This window comes from Camelus bactrianus, chromosome 16 (assembly GCF_048773025.1).
Source record: "Camelus bactrianus isolate YW-2024 breed Bactrian camel chromosome 16, ASM4877302v1, whole genome shotgun sequence".
Classification (NCBI taxonomy): domain Eukaryota; kingdom Metazoa; phylum Chordata; class Mammalia; order Artiodactyla; family Camelidae; genus Camelus; species Camelus bactrianus.
The window spans coordinates 28,918,810-28,938,473 of NC_133554.1; the positions used below are offsets into that span (position 1 = coordinate 28,918,810).

Consider the following 19,664-nt stretch of genomic DNA (forward strand, 5'->3'; position numbering starts at 1 on the left):
TAGCTGCCATGCAGAACCCCCTACCCCAGCCAGCCCTCAGAACACAAAGGAACAAAGACAGACCACTCAGACACGTATTTAATAACAGGAGAAATCCAAAAGAACCTCAGCATCAAATCTCGAGGTCATGAGTGAACTGCCCTTGGTGAGCTGCTCGACAGGACTGAGTGGGCCCCAGCCTTCCCCCACCCACTGAAGCTGCCTCCCCCAGCCAGGGAACGGGGTCTGGTCACTGTGCTGACTGCTGTATGCTCTTAATCTCATTTTATGTACTATGTGTTTAGTTTCAGTGAAGCATATACGCCAACGGCTCTGGAGCTTGGAGGAAGACTAAAGGAATGTGTAGTGATTCTGAGTGAGGTGTGGGCCTGCGCGGCAGAGCTGTCCTTGAGGGAGAACAAGTCCTCTCTTCCACTGTCAGGACAGTTGTGTGTCAGTCCTATCCAAATGGGCCACTAGTGCTGAAAAGCTGGATCCCGTTCTGACTGAACATGGCAGGTTCTTGCTCTCCCTGGGGAGAGGCAAAGAGCTCGCAATCCGGAGTTTTCTAAGAATGAGCACCATGACATGGCCATTTCTGATCCCTCCGTCCAGCTGTTGTGAAAAGAGGCAAAGGAGGCCACAGAGCAAGAAAATGCTTAACCTGGCAGATGAGAACAGACAGTTCCCCCCTTATTTGTGCTAGTCCTTAATGTGTCACTTTTAAACTCCACGATGCTACTTGTTTCCCTTCGTTGTATACATGTAGTGATGTCTACAGTCAAAACAGTTCTACACCTCATTGTCTATGAAGCTTGAGTTTCCAGGTTGCTCTGAGGTATTTAATCACACCAGTTACTTAACAGAGCTGTCACAGACAGTGTGGCTTTGCAAGGGTCCACCTTGTTTACTGGCAGTCAGGGAGTTCATGCTCTCAAACTGACGCCAGGAGCCTGGACCATCCCCGTTTTATAGAAACCACATAAGCTGCGGCAGGACTTCGCAGGAGCTGCCCAAGACCCTCGTAGCTATGAGATTTGTTTGTGAGTCATAAATCTGTTTCCCAGGAAAGAGTCTATACTCCAGCCAAGAGATACACAATTCTAGTGTAAGTTTTGTTTTCTCAGGACATTATAAAGGAGGCAAAATGATGAAAAGGAAAGGAAGGACACCAGGGTGGAAATCCAGTTCTGCCTCAAACTGAGACTGCAGGCAAGTCATGGAAGGCCTCAGTTTCCCCATCTACAAGTGTTATATTGGACTGGATGGTCTTGAAGTCCCTTTCACAGCCTGAGATTTTGTATGATCATTTAAAATACCTGAAATGTCTGAGGTCCTTAAAAATAGGTATGTCCCTCCCCCCAAATTTAGGCTAGATTTGCTGAGTATAGTGTTCCCCCTAGTCCCCAATAACACACTGCCTCCTGATCTGCCCTGGCTCCCCAGGGAGGAATGAAAAAAAGGGTCTGTGACATACAAAAGTATAAATGGAGTGACAGCTGACCTTTAGTAGAAATGAGTCTTGCCTTTACACAGCTTCGTATAACAACTAGAAAAGGCTGTTTTTTCCTCTCCCCACCTCAAGCCTATTCTTTTAAGCATGCAGGTTACTGTCCCTACCTCTTACTTCTCCCTATTCAACCAGGGAACCCTGACTGAGGAACAAGGAGGTCTTACAAAGAGGAGGTCTAAAGTACCAAATGGCAGCCATTTGATGATGGCAGGTAGGTCTGACACTAAAAACAGGTTGTGTCCAGCAGAACCCAATTCCATAGGAATCCAAGCTCCAAGGCTGGGAGGCAGCAGGTGATGAGGACAAGCTCACTGCTGAGAATCGGTCTGCAGGACCCACCGGAGGATGTCATGGCTGCGCAGGCCCCGGACCGCATTGTCATAGATGGTGTTCACGCTGGTGCAGAGGGGCTGCTGCTGCAGCTCTGTCACCCGACAAGCAACCAGCCCGCCAGCTGCACACAGCAGCAGCAGCAGCAGCAGCTTCAGCACAGCCCAGGACCGGGTGTGTTTCCGGGGGGGCGGCTTACGGGGCCGAGAGCCGGACTTGGATTCTGGAGGGACAAAGTCATGGGAGACAAAAGGTCCAGTCAGTCTGAGGAGACCCACACGCTACCAATCAATGCTCGTCTCCTCTGTGCAGATCCACTTACACCCCAGTTCTGCTGAAAACTCCCCAGGCCCTGAGGAGAAAACGGTTTTAAGAATGTCTGAGCTCTTAAAAATGTTGCTATGCAGAGACTAAAACACAAACTCCTTCTCCCTTGGATCTTGAGGAGTAGATTCAAAACTGGACTCATTCTGCCTCACATAGCGCATAGTCCCGAGGGTCCTAAGTTCTCCTTCATAACATGGCGATGATCTGGGCCCCTCGGGATCAAGGGAGGTGCTCACCAGGAAGCATCTAGCATGGATAGAGCGTCTCCCATTTGGGGAAACAGGTTTGAAATGTATTAATACTGTTAATGTCATTATTATTATATAAGATGCATATAAAAAGAAAGCCTGGAAAACGGTGCACCATATTGGTAACAACGGCTGCTGCTGGGAATCGGGGGGTTACAGGCAATCGCCATTTCCTGATATATACAGAAATTATTTGCAATGAACAAATGTATGTATAATTAGAAAAAAAATTGGCTTGGGGACTTTTAGGCAACATTTTAAAAAACTCGACTGAGCACCCACAGGCCAAGAACTACATGATTCTGTCAAGTAGCTTTTTTCACTTCCTATCACTACCCTATAAGGAGGTATGATCCTCATTTACACAGAGGAAACAAAAAGGTGTGAGGGGGTGACTTGCTCAAGGCCAGTGGGGATGAGCAGGGACAGGTACAGGCCTCCACTCCCTACAGAGCTTCTTCCCTGCTCAAGCGCCTCTCCCTCAGGGGTCCCTTTTGGCCCAGAGGATACATGGTCCTCCCTCATCCGTGGATCCACACCACTACACAAATCCAACAGGACATATTCAGGTAAAACACTAGTGAGTATTTTTTATACAACATGGTTCCCTGAACACAGATTAAATGATTCCCCTGGTGCTCACCAAAGAGAGTGACCTGGTCCAACTTGTAAAGAAAATCTCAGGCAGTGCAGGTGGTACCGAGATGGCACCACACACTCAAAGCCCAGTACACCTCATGGGTGACATCAGGGACTTTTTCTTTCTTTTTTTTTTTAATAGAGAGACTGGGGATTGAACCCAGGACTTCCTGCATGCTAGGCACGCACTCTACCAGAGCTATACCCTCCCCACCTGACATCAGGGACTTTTAAGAGTAATGTGAACATATGCAGTCTTCACCATTCTGGGTGACTTCAGACTATAACCCTTACAAAAAGGGCAACACCCTGTTCTGGGAATGTTCTAAGCCACATCTGACCCAAACATCTGCACATAAGCATGTGACACTGGGGAAACAAACCAGCCAGGGCACTTGGAGGGTCCCCTTGCTCCCTGCAAGCAGACCCTCCAAGTTACTCCCAGGCCTTAGAGTATATTGCATCTGACAAGGTTTACAAGCTCATTCTCTCACTCGCTCATCTATCCTGAAAACACAGGCAAGTCCCCCCACTGCACTCCTGCTGGAACCCTGCAACTGAGAGGAAAACGTACTCGGGGCCTGGTTTGTTTCCTTCTTAGGTTTCTTCTCCTGCTCCCGCTTGGCTGCTTTGAGGGCGTCGTACTCCTTTCTCCGGCGCTCCTTCTCTTCCGCCTTCTCCCGCTTCCGCAGCTCCCGCTCCTGAGCCTCCTTAGCTCGCTGCTTGGCCTCCCACTTCTTCTCGGCCTCTACGAGAAAGGAGATCCAAAAGTGGCTTCTCCCACAGACCTCCAGCTTGCTTTCCCAAGTGATTAAAAGTGTGGATTCAGGCTCTTTCCCTTATGCCGTGGCTCACATAAGGTGTATTAGAAGGCAATCTCAGGGAAGTAAGCCCTCCCTAAAATACAATAAGCTGCTCTCAGGGTTTATCGAATGGATCCTTATTAAGGGGTTCCTAGCCACAAGCAGCAGAGATTAGGGGGATGTAACTAGCAGGGAATAAGAAAGGCGGAGGTGATGAATCTGGTGCTCCTTTAGAATTAGGTACTGATTCAGAAGACACAGCCATTGACAGCCTTGCACAACGCCAACTATGAAGAGAAGAAATAATGGAGGTGTTGATTCCTGTCTTCGCAAGCTTCAGAAAGGAACGTGGCATGGAGAGGGCTAGCAGGAAGAAAACTGAGCACTCAGTTCGGGGTTAGAGAGGATGGAAATGTTCTCCTGAAAAAGCAAGACTAACACTTTGTCAGAGGGTGCTCTCTCGACTCCAACTTGGGAGCCTATGTCACGCTCAGATTTACTTCACAGCCCAAGTATGTTTACACAGTAGCCAACTTACAAATTACTGGGTTCCAAAAATGCATTTCCAAATTAGTTATCTGGAAGGCTGCATTTTTCCAAAGCCAGAATGCCACAAATGGTGGTTACATGTCCTTTTAGGGCTCAAAAGCCTCTTTGAACTATCCTGTAGCTGAAAAGTAGCACTCTTAGTACTGTAGCTTTCCACTGCTTCTCTACAGACAAACAAGCTCCAAGTTCCAGCTGGGCACTGAGAATGCCAAGAACACACTCCATGCAGCCTCGGGACGACACGTGCCATCCAGAAGCAAAAGCAGCAGCGGTCAGAGTAAACACAGGCGGTACAGCAGCCACGTGTGTACAGGGATGGTCATGAGGTTCCGATCTCAGGGTCCGCCTGTGATCAGTACTGTGTATGTCCCTCCAAGCACAGGAGTCCTCCAGTAGGCAGGCTCAGAAGTCAGCCAGCTGGCCGACATAGCGCCTGCTGTGTGCCAGGCCTTGTTCTAAGTGCCTGAGATACGGCAGTGAAAAAAAGTCAGGCTGCAGTGCCTAAATCGTCTGCCTTCTCGAGGAGGAGACAAACAATAAATAAAGTGAACAAAGAAAGACAGTGATGTGAGCCATCGAGGAAATAACTGAGGATATGACAGTGACAGATGCACTGGCCATTCTAGTCTGGGTGGTTGTGAAAGGGTTAAGGTTAACCTAAGGCAACATATGAGCAGAGACAGGAGGGACTACACGAAGCTGAAGCCGGAAGCCAGGGAAAGGAAACCAAGCAAAGCCCCTAAGATGAGACTGTGCTTGGTGTGTTCAGGCTCGTGTGGCTCAAGTCGACTGCATCCTCTCACTGGTGTGTGGAGTGAGGCCAGAGAAGCAAACAGGTGTGTGCCACAGTGGCCTTGTCAGCCATGTGACTGAGTTTGAATTTCATTCTAAGTTCAGTCGGAAGCCATGAGAGGGTTTTAAGCAAATGGCAGCAGAACTGACTTATGTTTTAAAAAGACCTCCCTGGCTGTTGTGTGGAAAATGGCTTTGTGGAGAGGGCACAGGTGTGGAGCCAGGACATTGTGCTAGGAGGTCCTGTGGCAGTCCATGAGGTGGTGGCCCTGAGGAGCCACTGCTGACAGGTGGGATGGGAGAGAATCAGAAGAAAGGAATCGTGGACAGCTTTCCAATTTCAGGACTGAGTAACCACAGGGATGGTGATTTCTCATTACTGGGGAACACAGGGAGATGCTGAAGAGGACCCGGCTTAGCCATGTTTAATTTGAGATACTTATTAACCCTCCCAGCAGGCAGAAAGACAAGCAGTTGACTCTGACCGCAGGGCCAGTGAGGAAGCCAGGCCTGGAGAGAGATCTGTCAAAGAAGATGTCGTCTCTTACCACACTGTTCCCCACTGCTCAGCATGGCTCCTCTGCTGGCTCCGAGCTCCAGAAGCTGACGGCCAGTTGGCTGGGATAAGGACCCGGCAGAGACCAGAAAAGAGATGGCTACCTACCTCGGTCTATTTCCAGCCGCCGCTGCCTCTCTCGTTCCTGATCCACCTGCACGGCCTTCATGTGCTGTAACACCTGCAAAGGGAGAGGAGGGCGCTAGACTCAAAGAGTCATTTTCCTGGGGGAGTCTCAAAAAAAGAGACTGCTTTATTCAGGAGCCCAGATCACCAGAGGCCCTGGAAGCAGGGCGGAGCTAATGGAATCTATCTTTGTATCTTCACTGTTCCAACCTTGGCTGGGTAAGAGTCATATGCGCCCGGTTCAGGGCTGTCAGGAAAGAAGTCTGTGAAACACAATGCCAACTGGAACCTGCAAGAGTCCTGCCGTTTACAATCACTTCATGTAAGTCCCCCAGCAACTTTCTGTGATGAGCAGGGACAGCACTTATTCTGAGACACTTCCCTGACCTTCCCCTCCTCTGGCTGCCTCAGCCCCCACCCCCTCCGGGGGAGTTTTCTTATCCATCTCAGTCCTAGACTGTGTGTTCCCTCGGGGTAGGGACTACTGCCATTATAGCTCTGTAGAGGAACACTGGGCTTAGCTAATTACAAGTACTCAATACAGGTGTGATGAACAATGGACTGGATTCCCATTTTAAAAATAAGAAAACTGAGGCTCTGATGTCACAGCTAGAGAGCAGCACAGCTGAGAGGGCAGGTCTCCTGAGTTCTTAGGCCAAAGCTTGTCCCTCTTATTTCTAGGGCACAGCGGCAGAACTCCAAGAGAAAGGCATTATGTGTGCTTAATAAACACTGTTGCTTTTTTACCTTATCTTCTTGACTGCATTAGTAAGATAAGAAAACCTTAAGTATTCTAAATTAAGACAGCAAGTTGTCTTAACTGTCTCTTTCACTGCTGTACTAGACAACCTGCAGGACAGACGTATATTCAAATGCAATTATTTTACTTTGTGGAAACTTCAGATATGCATACATCTATCATATGAGGGCTCAGGAGTTGGCCTACAAAAGCTGCTCCCCCTGAGAGCCTAGTTTAAAGCCACAAGGAACCATGTCCTGAGTAACCCAGGACCTGCACCTGCTGGCACCTCTCCAAAGGGTTAAGGTAACTAACAAATGGCAGCTCAACAAGGAGCTGCAGGATCTGGAGGAAGGCCCAGCGCGGTGGAGAGGCAGCCCAAGTTCCAAGTCCCTGCCTCATGCTGATCTCTGAATTTTAAATAAGCACCAACCATTCAGTTGATTTTAGCGGGTAAAAGCTGGCTAAATGAAGAGCTGGAACATTTAAGAGCCGCCCTTTTAGCTTGGATACAATACATCAGGAGTTAAGTTTTCTGAAAACACAGCAAATTCAGAAATGGGAGTGGCTCTTCTAGATGAGCTGTGAGCTTCTGGAGGGGAGATCTTGTCTACCTATTCCAGTCCATAGCACGTAGTAGGCACTGCTGAACTAACAAATTTATTTTTAAAAGGTGCTAAGGTATTTTATTATGCGCCGAGCTGATCCGTTACTATGCATCCACAGGGTCAGGGCTGGTGAGATGTAAACTAACTCCTGGAGACAAGTGACCTCATTCTGACTGGCCCACGTCACGTGCTTCAAGGTGCAGCAGGAGACAGCTCTGGGCAGCGGTGCTGGGAGCGTGGCTGACTCACCACTTTCACAATGCACTCTGCTCCCTGGAGCTTTGCCTGGAAGGTATATGTGAATGCCAAAGACCTCTGCACTCAATAAAAGTTATTTTTGTAAGTCAAACACTGGAATATCAGCAACTTCACATGGTTCAACATACTATTAGTTGAATGAACAAGGGCTAAATGAAAGGTGCTGTGCACTGAGGTCTCTCACATCAGAAGTAGGGGAGTCATACCCACTTCCCAGGGTTACGAGGATTATGAGATGAAACGTGCAGAGCTAGTGCGACAGAGGAAGAGTCCGTGGTAGCTACTGTCAGTCTTCAGAACAGACATTACTCTGAAAGCACCAAGTTTTCCAAACAAGATTTCACTGATCACTTGTACAGTTCTAGCCTTGGGCAAACTGTTGTCTTGGCTTCTTGGATGCACTGACCTTGTGCTGGGTTTCTGGTAACAGTGGATGTTACAGATATTGAGATTATGTAAGCAGCCCTGAGCTAATGATGGGCACTATGCCCATCTCTCAGAACCTCTAGCCATAGTCATTTGTTCCCTTCAGCGTTAGAACAGATTGCTGCTTCTTTGGCTGAGTGACAGATGACTTATTTGGCTTTGTTTAGGGGTGTTGTGAACCAAAAAGACTTAACTTTAAATGCTAGAAACAATTCTTAAGAAACAGTATAAATCATCTTCAATGTTACTGGTGATGTTTGCTTTCCAGGCTGCCAGTTAGTTGCTTCCTCCAGATGATGTGACTAAAACCAAATGCCAGATCTGTCCAGGATATGTCTGCTTACAGGTATAAACTTAACAAATATTAACACCTTCATTATCAAAATTCCTACAATAACCATGAAGAAGAAAGGTCACAGCCCCCAACCCTCTTGTTCCATACAGACAACTGTCAACAGTGCAACGTTGGATCACGCAAGGTCCTGGTTTCTTAAGCACGGAAGTACCACAGTAGAAGAGACAACAGTATTATTCCATTACTTGTAAAGTAAACAGAAACAAAGGTGCCCTTGCTTGACAGGCTCAGAGATTTGTGCCTCAATCATCACACAGTTGCAGATGCCCTAGGAGGGAAAACCAAGAGGCAGCAGAGGCAAGTCCCAGGGGACTGTGTGAAGGAGCCACCTGCTTACCTTGTTGGCACACTGCTTACACTGCTTCTCATCCAAGCAATCCCCTGCCACCTTGGCCAGGACAGGATCCAGGGGGTTATCCTTCAGGTCCAGCCACTTCAGGCTCTAAAGAGATGGGCGGAGAGGCTGGTAAGCCCAAGTGCACGTAAAGAGCCCTTCAAAGTGGAACCAAATGAGCAGGAAGAAAGCCCCTCTGTGTTCCAGCTGCAGGGAAAGCCATCTGAGGGTGTGGTAACAGGTGACATTTCTGGCAGCCTTTCTCACAGCCACGCTCTCTCAGTCCCCAAGCCCTCTGCCACACCTGGCCATGAAACATTGGTTCAGTCGTTACCTTGAGCTGAGCGAAGCTGACAGGCAGGGTGACCAGCCTGTTGTTGAGGAGGTCCAGGTGCTGGAGGTTGACCAGTCGGCCAAAGTCCACTGGCAGCTGCCGCAGCTTGTTCTTACTCAGATCCAGCTTCACCAGGTGCGTGAGGCCGCAGAAGTCCGCCTAGGACCCAAAGAGAGAAGACCTAAGCCTTGGGCTCACACACTGTGATGTAAGCGTCCAGAAGCCCCCAAGTCAGAGAGCACCTCTGAGCAAACCCCGACTCTACCTTTTACCAGCTATTCCACCTCAAATAAAAATAGGGATGTGCAGCCTTGCTCCTGGTAAGTGGTGAGATGTGTATGCAAAAGGGCATAGCTTGAACTAGGCAGAGAGAAGGTGTGGTTTCCCTCTCCCTCGGACCTATCCTCCATGCTGCCCCCGGAGTGACTCCGTCCTCCCACAGCACCCTACATTCACCTTCCGTGGAAGCTGTCAAAACATGGTGCTACCATCCACTTTCCCCAGAAGATCAAGCGCCCTTTGAGTTCCCAGTGTTATTCTTCCTTTATTTTTTGGAGCACCTATGATATGGTAGTCCCGCAAAACTCAAGGAGTGGTCTTTGACTGACTGGGCCCATCCCACCTATATCCTGGCTCTTCTTTAGCACAGTTCAAAACATCCCTTTTGTCATTAAGCCTTTGCTCAGCACCCATCTGCAGTGATGCTCCAACCTCAGCTAATGAAGCGCTATGTGTGTTCTCTGGGGGCCTGTGGATCTGCACTGCAGAGGAAGGCAAGACAACTGAACACTCAGACTGAAAAGTGCACTTAGGGGTGTCCAGTGACAATCTGACAAAGTGTATAGCAGGGGTCAGGGTCAGGCTGCAAGGAACTGCTACCCGTCTTTAACTGGAGACAAAATACTTCCTGGAAAAAGTGGGATCTCAGATGCTTTTTCCCAAGAAATGGAAAATGGTTCTTTTGTTTTTGCTTTTTTGTTTTGTTTTTCAGGAGGGGAGGTAATTAGGTGTATTTATTTTTTTAGTGGTGGTGCTAGGGATTGAACCCAAGACCTTATGCATGCTAGGCATGGCATGCACTCTACCACTGAGCTATACCTTCTCCCCCTACAAATGGTTCTTGATGAGCTGCAGGAAGATGCTATAAACAATAAGTGAGGCTCAGAAGAATGTTGAGACAGAAATGAACTAATGAGCCAATGAAGAAACCGCCAACTTCTGAGATTTGATCCCTGAGCCAGAGCCCAACAGAGTATGGCAAGGAGTGATGAGGCCAGACTAATGGATGGAAAAGGCAACAAGGACAACAAACTTAGGCCTGACAGTGAAGGAGCACTGCCACGGAGAGACCAGCCATTGCCCAGAGAGGCTGAGGGACTGAATGATTCCTGTGTTATCACAGCTGAAGCAAAAGGAGAACTGGGAGAAGTCGCAAAAGAAAAATCAAAAGGACTAGATCGGACATGCTAAACAAAACGTATCTTAAATAATTCAAGTACTGGGAGGATAATGATATGGCAGTCCCGCAAAACCATGCTTTTTCCCATACTCCATCAGAAGATGCACAAGGAGGCTGTTCAGAAACAGCTTTCTCTCTGGAATACAGAGCAACTTAAAAAATGGTCTTTAGCCTCCTCTATTGTAATAGGGAGATAAATTATTTTTCAAAGGAATAAAATAGGCAGAAAAAAAGATGAGACCAATAAGTGTCTAAGCCAGCATCCTGCTGACTTTAGTTTTCTGGGACCTGGCTTTCCCAATGTTCTAAAGAATGAGGCCTTTCTTCCCCTCCCACTAAGACAAACCACCTCCCTCTAACCCCAACTCACTCCAATCTAGTGGTGGCCTGCCTGCAGGTCTATCCTGAAATTATGCCTTTGACACAACTCCCCCAAACAGGAAAGAGAAGCACTGTGGCTCTAGAAGGAATTGTGCTTGCTTGCCAGTCTTACCGGTAGAGTTGTCAGTTTATTGCAGGACAGATCCAGGATGGTGGCCTTTGGGAGGGCAGCCTAGGAAAGGGAATGGGAACAAAATGTCAGATCAACACATGGAATGATTCAGTAACATCTGAGTTTCTGGAGAAAGCTCTCACAATTAGAAAAGGCCTTAAAAAAAAAAAAAAAAAAAAAAGCTCTAAAGTATAATATTCCTGGAGACAGGAAAGAAAAAATGAGCCAGTCAACCACGACCCAGAGAAGAATGCAAAGAGTAGAGACTTGGCTGTGGAACATTCAAGAAAGGAAAACAGATTCTTAGGAATTCTCCATAGCACATTTAAGTTCTCTCTAGCATCACTCCTTATTAGGTTTTAGGGCAGGGACTGTGTCTGATATGGCTTTGTGATTTCCATAGTCCCCATTCAGTGCCTTCTAGGCACTCAATATATCCGTTGGCTGATTCATGACTGAATGAGTGAGTAAATGAGTGAATGCAGAGTGAACACAAGACCCTCATAGCCCACCTCTACTTCCCCCATGGGATTTGGGCTGGAGAGGCTCAGCAAGACTGACCCTTCTGTCTCCCAGGGGCAATGCTGACCAGATGCCTAGAGAAATGTTTTCAAATAGCAGTCCTAGGGCCTGGCTGAAACATGGTTGGCCATCTTCCTGGGGTGGGGAAGAAAGCAAATATTCAGTTAAGGACACTGGACCAACCTGCACTTTCCAACGGTCAGGAAGTCCCCAAAATTAAGTTTGACCACCTAAAAAAGTTTGAGGTTTTACAGTGGGAAGAACACTGGTAATAGCTACATGCCTCAGCATTTGTCTGCCAAGTAGTCTACATTACAATCTTATCTAATCCTCCCAACAACCCTGTGAGATGGAACAATCATCACTATTTTATAAGTGAAGAAATCTAGACATAAAGGTTAACTAGCCGGCCAGGGGCACCCAATTCATAAATCAGCAATGGAGCTGGTTTATGAATTGGGAATCCTGTTCGAACCTCCATGCTACACAACCAAGAAAGGAAGACTGGGCCAAGTGCCAAAGGTAAATGTAATTCGTTAAAGGCAGTGAGGGAAGTGCAGGTTATCCAAAGTGAGGCTACTGTGGGGGGTGCGGGACCAGGTGGGCAAAGGAGGGATTTAGGGTCTAACTCCACTTTGGCAACATACTCCTAATGTCCCTGGGGCCTCAGGCCTGTATCCCGGTTGCGGGTGTGGGAGTAGGTGGATGGAGGGATAGGTGCAGGATTCACACCTGTTTCACAGTTAGGGAGAGACTTTGCCAATCAAGCAGTGAGATTTCACATTCTTCAAGGAAGGACGCCTCAGGGCTGGGGCAGTGAGCTTCCTAAATTGCTTCCTGGGATTGCTGGCTTCCTAGAAAAGCCAGGTTCTGGGCCACACCCAGGTCTACCTGGAGGCCTTCTTGGACAGTCATTCATTCATTTCTTCATTCATTCTCCGAATACACAGTAACTGCTCCGTGGGGGCCTACTTTGGGTCCTGCACAGAGCTGAGCGCGGTGAAAGCCCTTGAAATGAGGGCAGATCACGCCTGACCCGTAAAAAGCCCATGGCCGGACAAGCAGCTCCTCCCCATCTTCTGGAACTGCGCCAAAGTGACACGTGTACTTCCCAGAAAGAACACTGGGGCCGGACGCGGCCTCTCCAAGGGCTTAGTCCCATTCCCCCGACCTTGTTTTAAGTTATGGAAACTGAGGCAAGGAAAAGGAGGAGACCCACGCAGGGGCCAGCGCCAACCGCGGGTGGGCGCCTGGGCCTCGCGGGACTATACTGACCAGCTCCTTGACTGGGACCTCATTCAGGTCGCTGAGGCTCAGGTCTAGCTCATTGCCGTCCAGCTTGTCGCGGAGGTTCCCGCCCTTGCTACCGGTCTTGGTCATGGTGACGCCGGCCGAACGGGTCCCGGCTCCGGGGCTCCGACTGGCAGGAGAAGGGCTGAGAAGCCGCTCGTCGGCTCGGCGAACTCGCACTCAACCGACAACGCTTGCGTCCTCTGCCGCCGCAAATGCGAGACCGCCGCTACCCGTCCGCCCACCGGCTGTACTCTGAGCTCCGCGCCCCGCTCCCACCGGTGCCGCCGCGACGACGACCACTTCCGTGTCCACGTCACCTTCCGCGGCCACTGAGACGAGCCGGGCCAGAGCGGCCCGAGCGTGTGCGGGGGCGCCCTCTGGCGCCCAGGACAGCGCACTGCTGTTGTCGCCACTGCCAGGGGCGTGGGGTTACGGCTCTGAGTTCCGGTATCCCGCGGAGCAGCCGCGTTCCCCCGTGACCGCGAAGACAGCTGTCGCTGGCAGCACCAGGAGGTGAAAAGACTAGGGGCCAGAAGACCAGAACTCGCATCCAAAACTGACCTTATTTGATCTCCCATTCCCCTGGATTAGGAGCAGAAACTGGGTGCCCTTCAAAATTGCTCTCCGTCCTCTGTTTAACAATCCTGAAATCATCAGCCGGAAAACTGCCTCTCTCTCTTATTCCTCTGTCCCAGCCTTTATTCAGGCGACCATCAGCTCGCGCCTGGATTACTACTTTTAGTCTGTCTTCTCCTATCCACCTTCACCCAGCTGCCCAGATGATCTTTCTAAAAATCTAGCCAACACTCCCTTCTGCTTAAAACCCTTCAAACCTCTGGCTACCTATAGGATGTGAACCACTCTTTCTTCTAGACAAAGTCCCGCGTGCTCCTGCAGCGTCCTGACAAGCCCTGGCCTGTGTAGACTTCCAGTAGATGGTCTCCACACCTTTCCCTCTCCAGGAGGCCCTGCCTTCCCCACTCACCTTCTCTGCCTAGCTAATTCCTAGTCCTTGAGGAAACCTTTGCTGAGGTTTATGGAAACCTTAAGTAATCACCACACTTTATCTGTGGACACATGAGAAACATAATAATGGTACCTGGCTGGTAGTTCAGAGAGGATTGAATGAGTAAGACACAAAGAGCTCACAGCAATGTGTGACACTTAGTAAGTTCCCAATAAATACTAGCTATCACTCATAATCCATCTTGTGTTATACTTACCTTTATGTGTCTTTCCTACACTCTGGACTGTGATGGCCGAGATTTTATCTTTGTATCCCCAGTGTCTGATGCAAGGTAGTTGCTCATTCAGGGGTATGCTGAACGAATGAAACACTTTACCCAATCTAAGTCTCAGTTTGCTTATCTTTGAAATGGGGATATTAAAGATTATCTCAGAGGGGAACTCTGAAGACCAAATGAAGTCAGTGCAGTGGCCTAACTCATTTAACAAATCACTGTGTGCACCCCTTCCCATCCCCAGCAAGGCGCTGTGCTCTGGGCTCCTGGGAAATAGACAAGAGCAATCAAGTATCGATATGTTAGCACTTCGCAATCTCTAAAGCCCTTGAGCATCCATTCTCTTATTTTGATAATGTACAGGAAGAGACTGTGAGGCACATTGTTATTGTCATCTATCTTTTATGAAGGAAGAAACTCAGGGAGAAGTCATTTGACCTCAGTCATGTAGCTGGTTGAGGGGAAGACCCCAATTTTTTATTGCAAATCCTGTTTCTTTTTACTACACCCTATTTTCCCTACCCTCCACCCCAACCTGAGCCTACACAAGCAATTATTAAAGAAGGTAGAGATAATAAGGGCCCTAACAAATACAGATAAAATCTATGTGTGTATATTTGAATGTGATAACAACAAACTAACATGTGTAAGAGCATCCTGTGTGCCTAAGACTGTGCTTTACATATAGTCTTTCTTTTAACTCACAGCAACCTTATAAGGCAGATATTATTTCAGTTTTACAAAGAAAGTAATTGAGGCTCAGAGAGATCAACTATTTAAATAGTTAAGGATAATCACAGGAAATAAATGAGTGTATTCTGAGGAAGGTGGGTCACACTCAGCATGGCAGAAAGGAGGAGACTGGGAGGAAGGAATAAATCAGAAAAGGCTCTGTGGAGGAGATGGCATTTAAGTTAGGCTTTGAAGAACAGATAAGATTCAGACAGGCAGAGATGCACCCCAGGGAAGCAGGGCAGCTGAATGAGGAACTGACAACAGCTCTTCACTTGGAGAAGGATTTTTTAATTCCCTGATGCTGGAAATCCACAGCTTCATTAGAAAGTGAAGCTTGAGAGGGGAAGGTAGAGCTCAGTGGTAGAGTGCATGCTTAGCATGCACGAGGTTCTGGATTCAATCCCCAGTACTGCCATTAACTAAATAAATAAATGAATACCAAATTACCCTTCCCCACCATACCAAAAACAAAACAAAACAAAATGCTGTTTTAAGAAAAACGTGAAGCCTGTTGTCTGTTGGCAGTTTTCCCTCAGGAACAACATACTGGCCTTGTGCTGCAGCCCCTCAGACCAAGTGCCACCTTGTACCTGAATGTCAAGGTGGTTTAAGCAGCTGCCAAAGAGAACACTGGTACCACAGCCCTTGAGAAGCCAAAGATCCGGACCAGGACAGGAGGCAGCACCTCCCCGGACAAACCTTGGGCATCACTACTAGGTCCAGCGTGATCCTGGCAAGTCACTCCAGCTCTCCCAGCTTCTGTTTCCCCTTCTGTCAAATTGGGATAATAAAATGGGAAAGTGTGTCAAGGACCCACAGAAAGACACATGTAAGAAAGAGCGGAATGGTACCATGCCTTTCTGAGCACGGCTGGCCCCCTTCATCCTTTGTCCGGTAGCCAGAGATGGACTGAAAAAAAGGCAGACTCAGAGAGCCCTTGAAGATTGGAAGCCCCAAAATACCTTTTTAATGCAAATGATCTCTGCTTATATAGTTTACTTATTTACATAGATTTGCTTTAAATGCTTTCACATGTATAGAGATACACTATGTTGCTATAAATGAGTCCGTCCCAAGGTAAACTTCAAATTTAAAGCAATTGCAATTAGAAATCTCGGCAAGATTTTTGTCTTATATTTAGAACTAGGTAAAAATGGTCTTAAAATGAGCATAAGAGGGAAAAAAAATCTAACATGGGAGGATAAATGTATGAGAATTGCCAAGAAAACTTCATGAAATTAAAAATAGCCATGAGGCTCTTGTTCAACCTGATATTAGACATTACAAGAAAATTAAAAACAGTCTAGCATGATCATGGGCAGGTATCAGTGAAACAAAATAGAAAGTCTGGAAACAGATACAGATTTTCAGGAGTCCTTAATATATAATTAACATTGCATTTAAAGTCAAATCCATCATAAAGAGAGTAGTTGAACAAATTAGACTGTATTTATACAATGGAACTTTTCTGTAGAACATTATGCAATCATTAAAGAGAATACATAGAACTATATATATTGACCTGGAAAAAAAATGTTTGTTGTATATGCTCAAGCAAAAAATGCAAGTCACTGAGTAGATGCCTGGCATGATCTCATTTTTTAAAAAGTTTAAATTTTGACATTGTTTCAGACTTACAAAAAAGTTGCAAGAATTGAAGGAAGAATTATTGCATACCCTTTAGCCAGATTTCTGAACTGTTAACATTTTACTACAGAAATACATATATATTTGAACTATTTAAGAGTGTGTTGCAGACATGATACCCTTTTATCCATATATACATCAGTATTTCCCTCCCAACACAAGGAAATCTCTTCTATAACCATAGGATAGTTATAAAAATCAGTTAAGTTAATACTGATGAATACTATTATCAATCTATGGACCTTATTCAGATTTCATCAATTGTCCAGCATGATTTCATTTTTTTGAAAAAAAATATATAAAGGTAGAGGTGAAAAAAATTTATATGTGTCTACATGTTTGTATAAGCTTAGGAAAGGTATGGAATATCCACACTTTTAACTTTGCTTACCTTTTTATTTGCTACAAGGTGCACGTATTACTTCTGTAATAAATTATAATGAAGAAGAGTTTAATATAAACAATGAATGAATGAATGAAATCACTGTATGTTGGAGACAAACTTGAGCTCAAATCCTATTTTGGACACATCACCTAATCTCTCCAATCCTGGATTTCCCCAATCATAAATTTCCATCTATAGAGGAAGCTCTATTTTTTCAATAAGAATTAAATGGGGGGAAAAATATAAACTTCTCAGTCCCTAGAAGGCACTTAAAAAAATAATTCTTATAAAACCAATCAACTCATCTCCTCTTGTATGTTCCCACCTCCTCCTCTTTTCTCATGCCGTTCAGCTTAGAATGCCTTTCCCCTGCATTCCATTGTTACCATCCTGCTAATCCTTCAAGGTCAAGTCTCGATATCACCTCCTCCAGAAATACTTGCCTGATCACCCTGAACAAACGTGAGCTATTTTATGCCCTATGGCTACCTCATGCCCTTAGCATAACATCTGCTTTGCATTAGAACTGTTGGCTGGGATAACACTGACTGAACCCCAGACAGTCTGCTAGGGAGCTCAAGAGAAAGGCTTTCCTTGTTAAGCAAAGGCTGTCATGCTTCTTTCCTTGCTCTGTTTGTGCCATGGTGAGACCACGAGGGAAGACACTAACTGTACACTGAGAATGGTACAGTGACAAGATGGATTAACTTAGGTCATGGTACCAGCATCTGGAAGCATCCTGACACAGTGCCCAGGCCTTGAAAGACCTCACTTCTTGGTCATAGGGTTTGAATACTTTTTCTATTTATATCTCCAACAAATGGATAGCAGGCATTCTAAGAATATTACTTGTTTGAGTCATTCATTTGACTCAAATCACTGAAAATATATTGAATACTTACCACATGACACATGTTAGCTAAGGGCTTACTAGAAATAAAATCTGTAATCATTATACACTCTGCTCCTGAGAGAGGAGGATTAGGCAGGCTTGCTGACCCACATGTTTGTGGGCTTTCCAATTTGGGGAAGATCCCTCTCTATCCGCTAACAAATGGCGCCCAATGTGGGGCACTTGTGAATGCTGAATACTCGGGGTTCCCTGAGACTGGACATCGCAGACTGGACTGAATAGTATGCCTGCCTTTAGGACTCCATTTTGTCCTTTTTGTTCTGTCTTGATGCAACTCATGGATGCTTACTCAACTTAGGTAAGCATACAGCTGCTATATTTGCTCTCCTAGTCTTCTGTACTTCTTGCAGGCCCCTATACCTGTCCCCTCCTACTTCTATTTTTGGTTTCTCATCTTCTTTTTTTTCTCTTTTTCAAAGTCCTGGACACAGGACACAGGTGAAGGTCTTCAGTAGATACGTGGGTTTGATTCCCACCAGAGCCAAGGAATTAGGGCCTGATCAATCCCAATGGGCAGAGGACTTGTTTTTGTATACTTTCTGATCTGTTGGGCCAAGTCCACATACCACTGCAAAAAGGGCCTGGGGAAAAGTCCCATAACGCCTGTGCACCTGGTGTGGTATGGAGACATCAGTAAGGCCACCATCTTCTTTCCTCTTCCCTCCCCCTCAAACTGGCTCACTCTCCTCTCTCTCTCCTTCTCTCCCTCTCCCCCCAACCCAGCTCTCTTTCTCTCTCTGTCTCTCTTTCTCTCTCCTTCTATCTTTCTTCCCTCCTCCACAGAGCGACAGAGCTCACAGGGCATAACCTTGATCTGCCTATTGGGCTATGGCTCCCCTCCATAGTGGGTGGCTGGGACTCATCCTGAGTTGTGTAGATTCAAGTAGCTCTTTGGATAGTGGCTGAAGCTACCTTCAAGATTTGGGAGAGAACACCCCTCTAGCTGTGAAGGAGCCCACCAAATCTGAAACTCTACTCATCTCTTTTTTTTTTTTTTTTTCTCTTTTTTGCCTTTCTCTAGTCAACAGACTTGTGATATCAACTGTTTCTTATCTCCCTTCTTTCCAAGACCACAGTTCCAACTATTTCTATTTTCTGTGAGTCAGTCCTGGAACAAAATATCTTGCACTTCTGCATACAAAAAAATGAACAGGGATGGTTAGCTCAGATCAAAGAAACAAAAATGGAGAATAAATAATTAACAGATGACAAGATCTCTTCCCATATATGGAAAAGTCAGCTTCAGAAAAACATCTTTTTAGAATTCTGATCTTACAGAAGCAAAGGCCCTTCTAGGAGGAACTTGCATTTCTCTTCCTGTGCCTTTGTAATACAAATGTTCTACCTGATCCTCTTTGGGTGTTTGTCTAGATGTATTTGTGTGTGTATGTTAAAAAACAAAACAAAACAAAAAACTTGGTCTCTGCCATCCAAAAGGTACTAATATGGTGTACATTTGGCAGCCAAGCAAATAGATTGGTATTCTAAACAATCCTTTGATTGTATCAACTCTAAGACTTTTTGCCATCTTAACGTTCGTTACATAAGCCTGTACCACAAAGGCTTTTACTTTTGGTGAGTGAACTTTCTGAATCTTATTTAGGCAGCATCCTCCTCACTCTCTTACAGGGAAGGCTCTTCACCTTATTGATTTAAATCACCATTAATACAAATCTCACTGATGGCCAGATGATGAATCCTATAAACTGAAGAAATTTCTAAACTGGTAAAATTTTAGAGAACTCTGATTGTAAATGGCTGTTCTTTGATACCTATAAAAAATCAAATTAAAAAGTGAAAAAAATATACAGTTAACCTAAAAATACCCCTTAGTTTAAAACAGACAAGAAAAACCCATTTGGGTGGCATGATTTGTGTTCTCTCCTTTTCCTCAATGGGTCTTACAGAAGCTAATAAGATCATTAGAATAACTGATGTTAATTAGGCTGATTAACTGGAGAGAAAAAGAATTAGACAGAGATACCTGACCAACATTTACTTGGAGCAACACTTAGACCAACTAATCAAGTCTAAAGATTGACAAAGGGCCAGAGTCCCTT

At 46.2% G+C, this 19,664-nt stretch overlaps 1 protein-coding gene across 1 annotated transcript; it reads right to left on the minus strand.

The window, feature by feature from the left end:
* Positions 1-60: 60 nt before the first annotated feature.
* On the minus strand, positions 61-12,981 carry LRRC59 (leucine rich repeat containing 59). Its single transcript, XM_010949591.3, has 7 exons — positions 12,666-12,981; positions 10,869-10,928; positions 8,917-9,075; positions 8,586-8,690; positions 5,845-5,917; positions 3,611-3,784; positions 61-2,045 (listed from the first exon to the last, which is right to left on the minus strand). Exons 1-7 carry the CDS (start codon positions 12,768-12,770, stop codon positions 1,801-1,803), a joined length of 921 nt encoding a protein of 306 aa, XP_010947893.1. The 5' UTR covers positions 12,771-12,981; the 3' UTR covers positions 61-1,800.
* Positions 12,982-19,664: the final 6,683 nt, after the last annotated feature.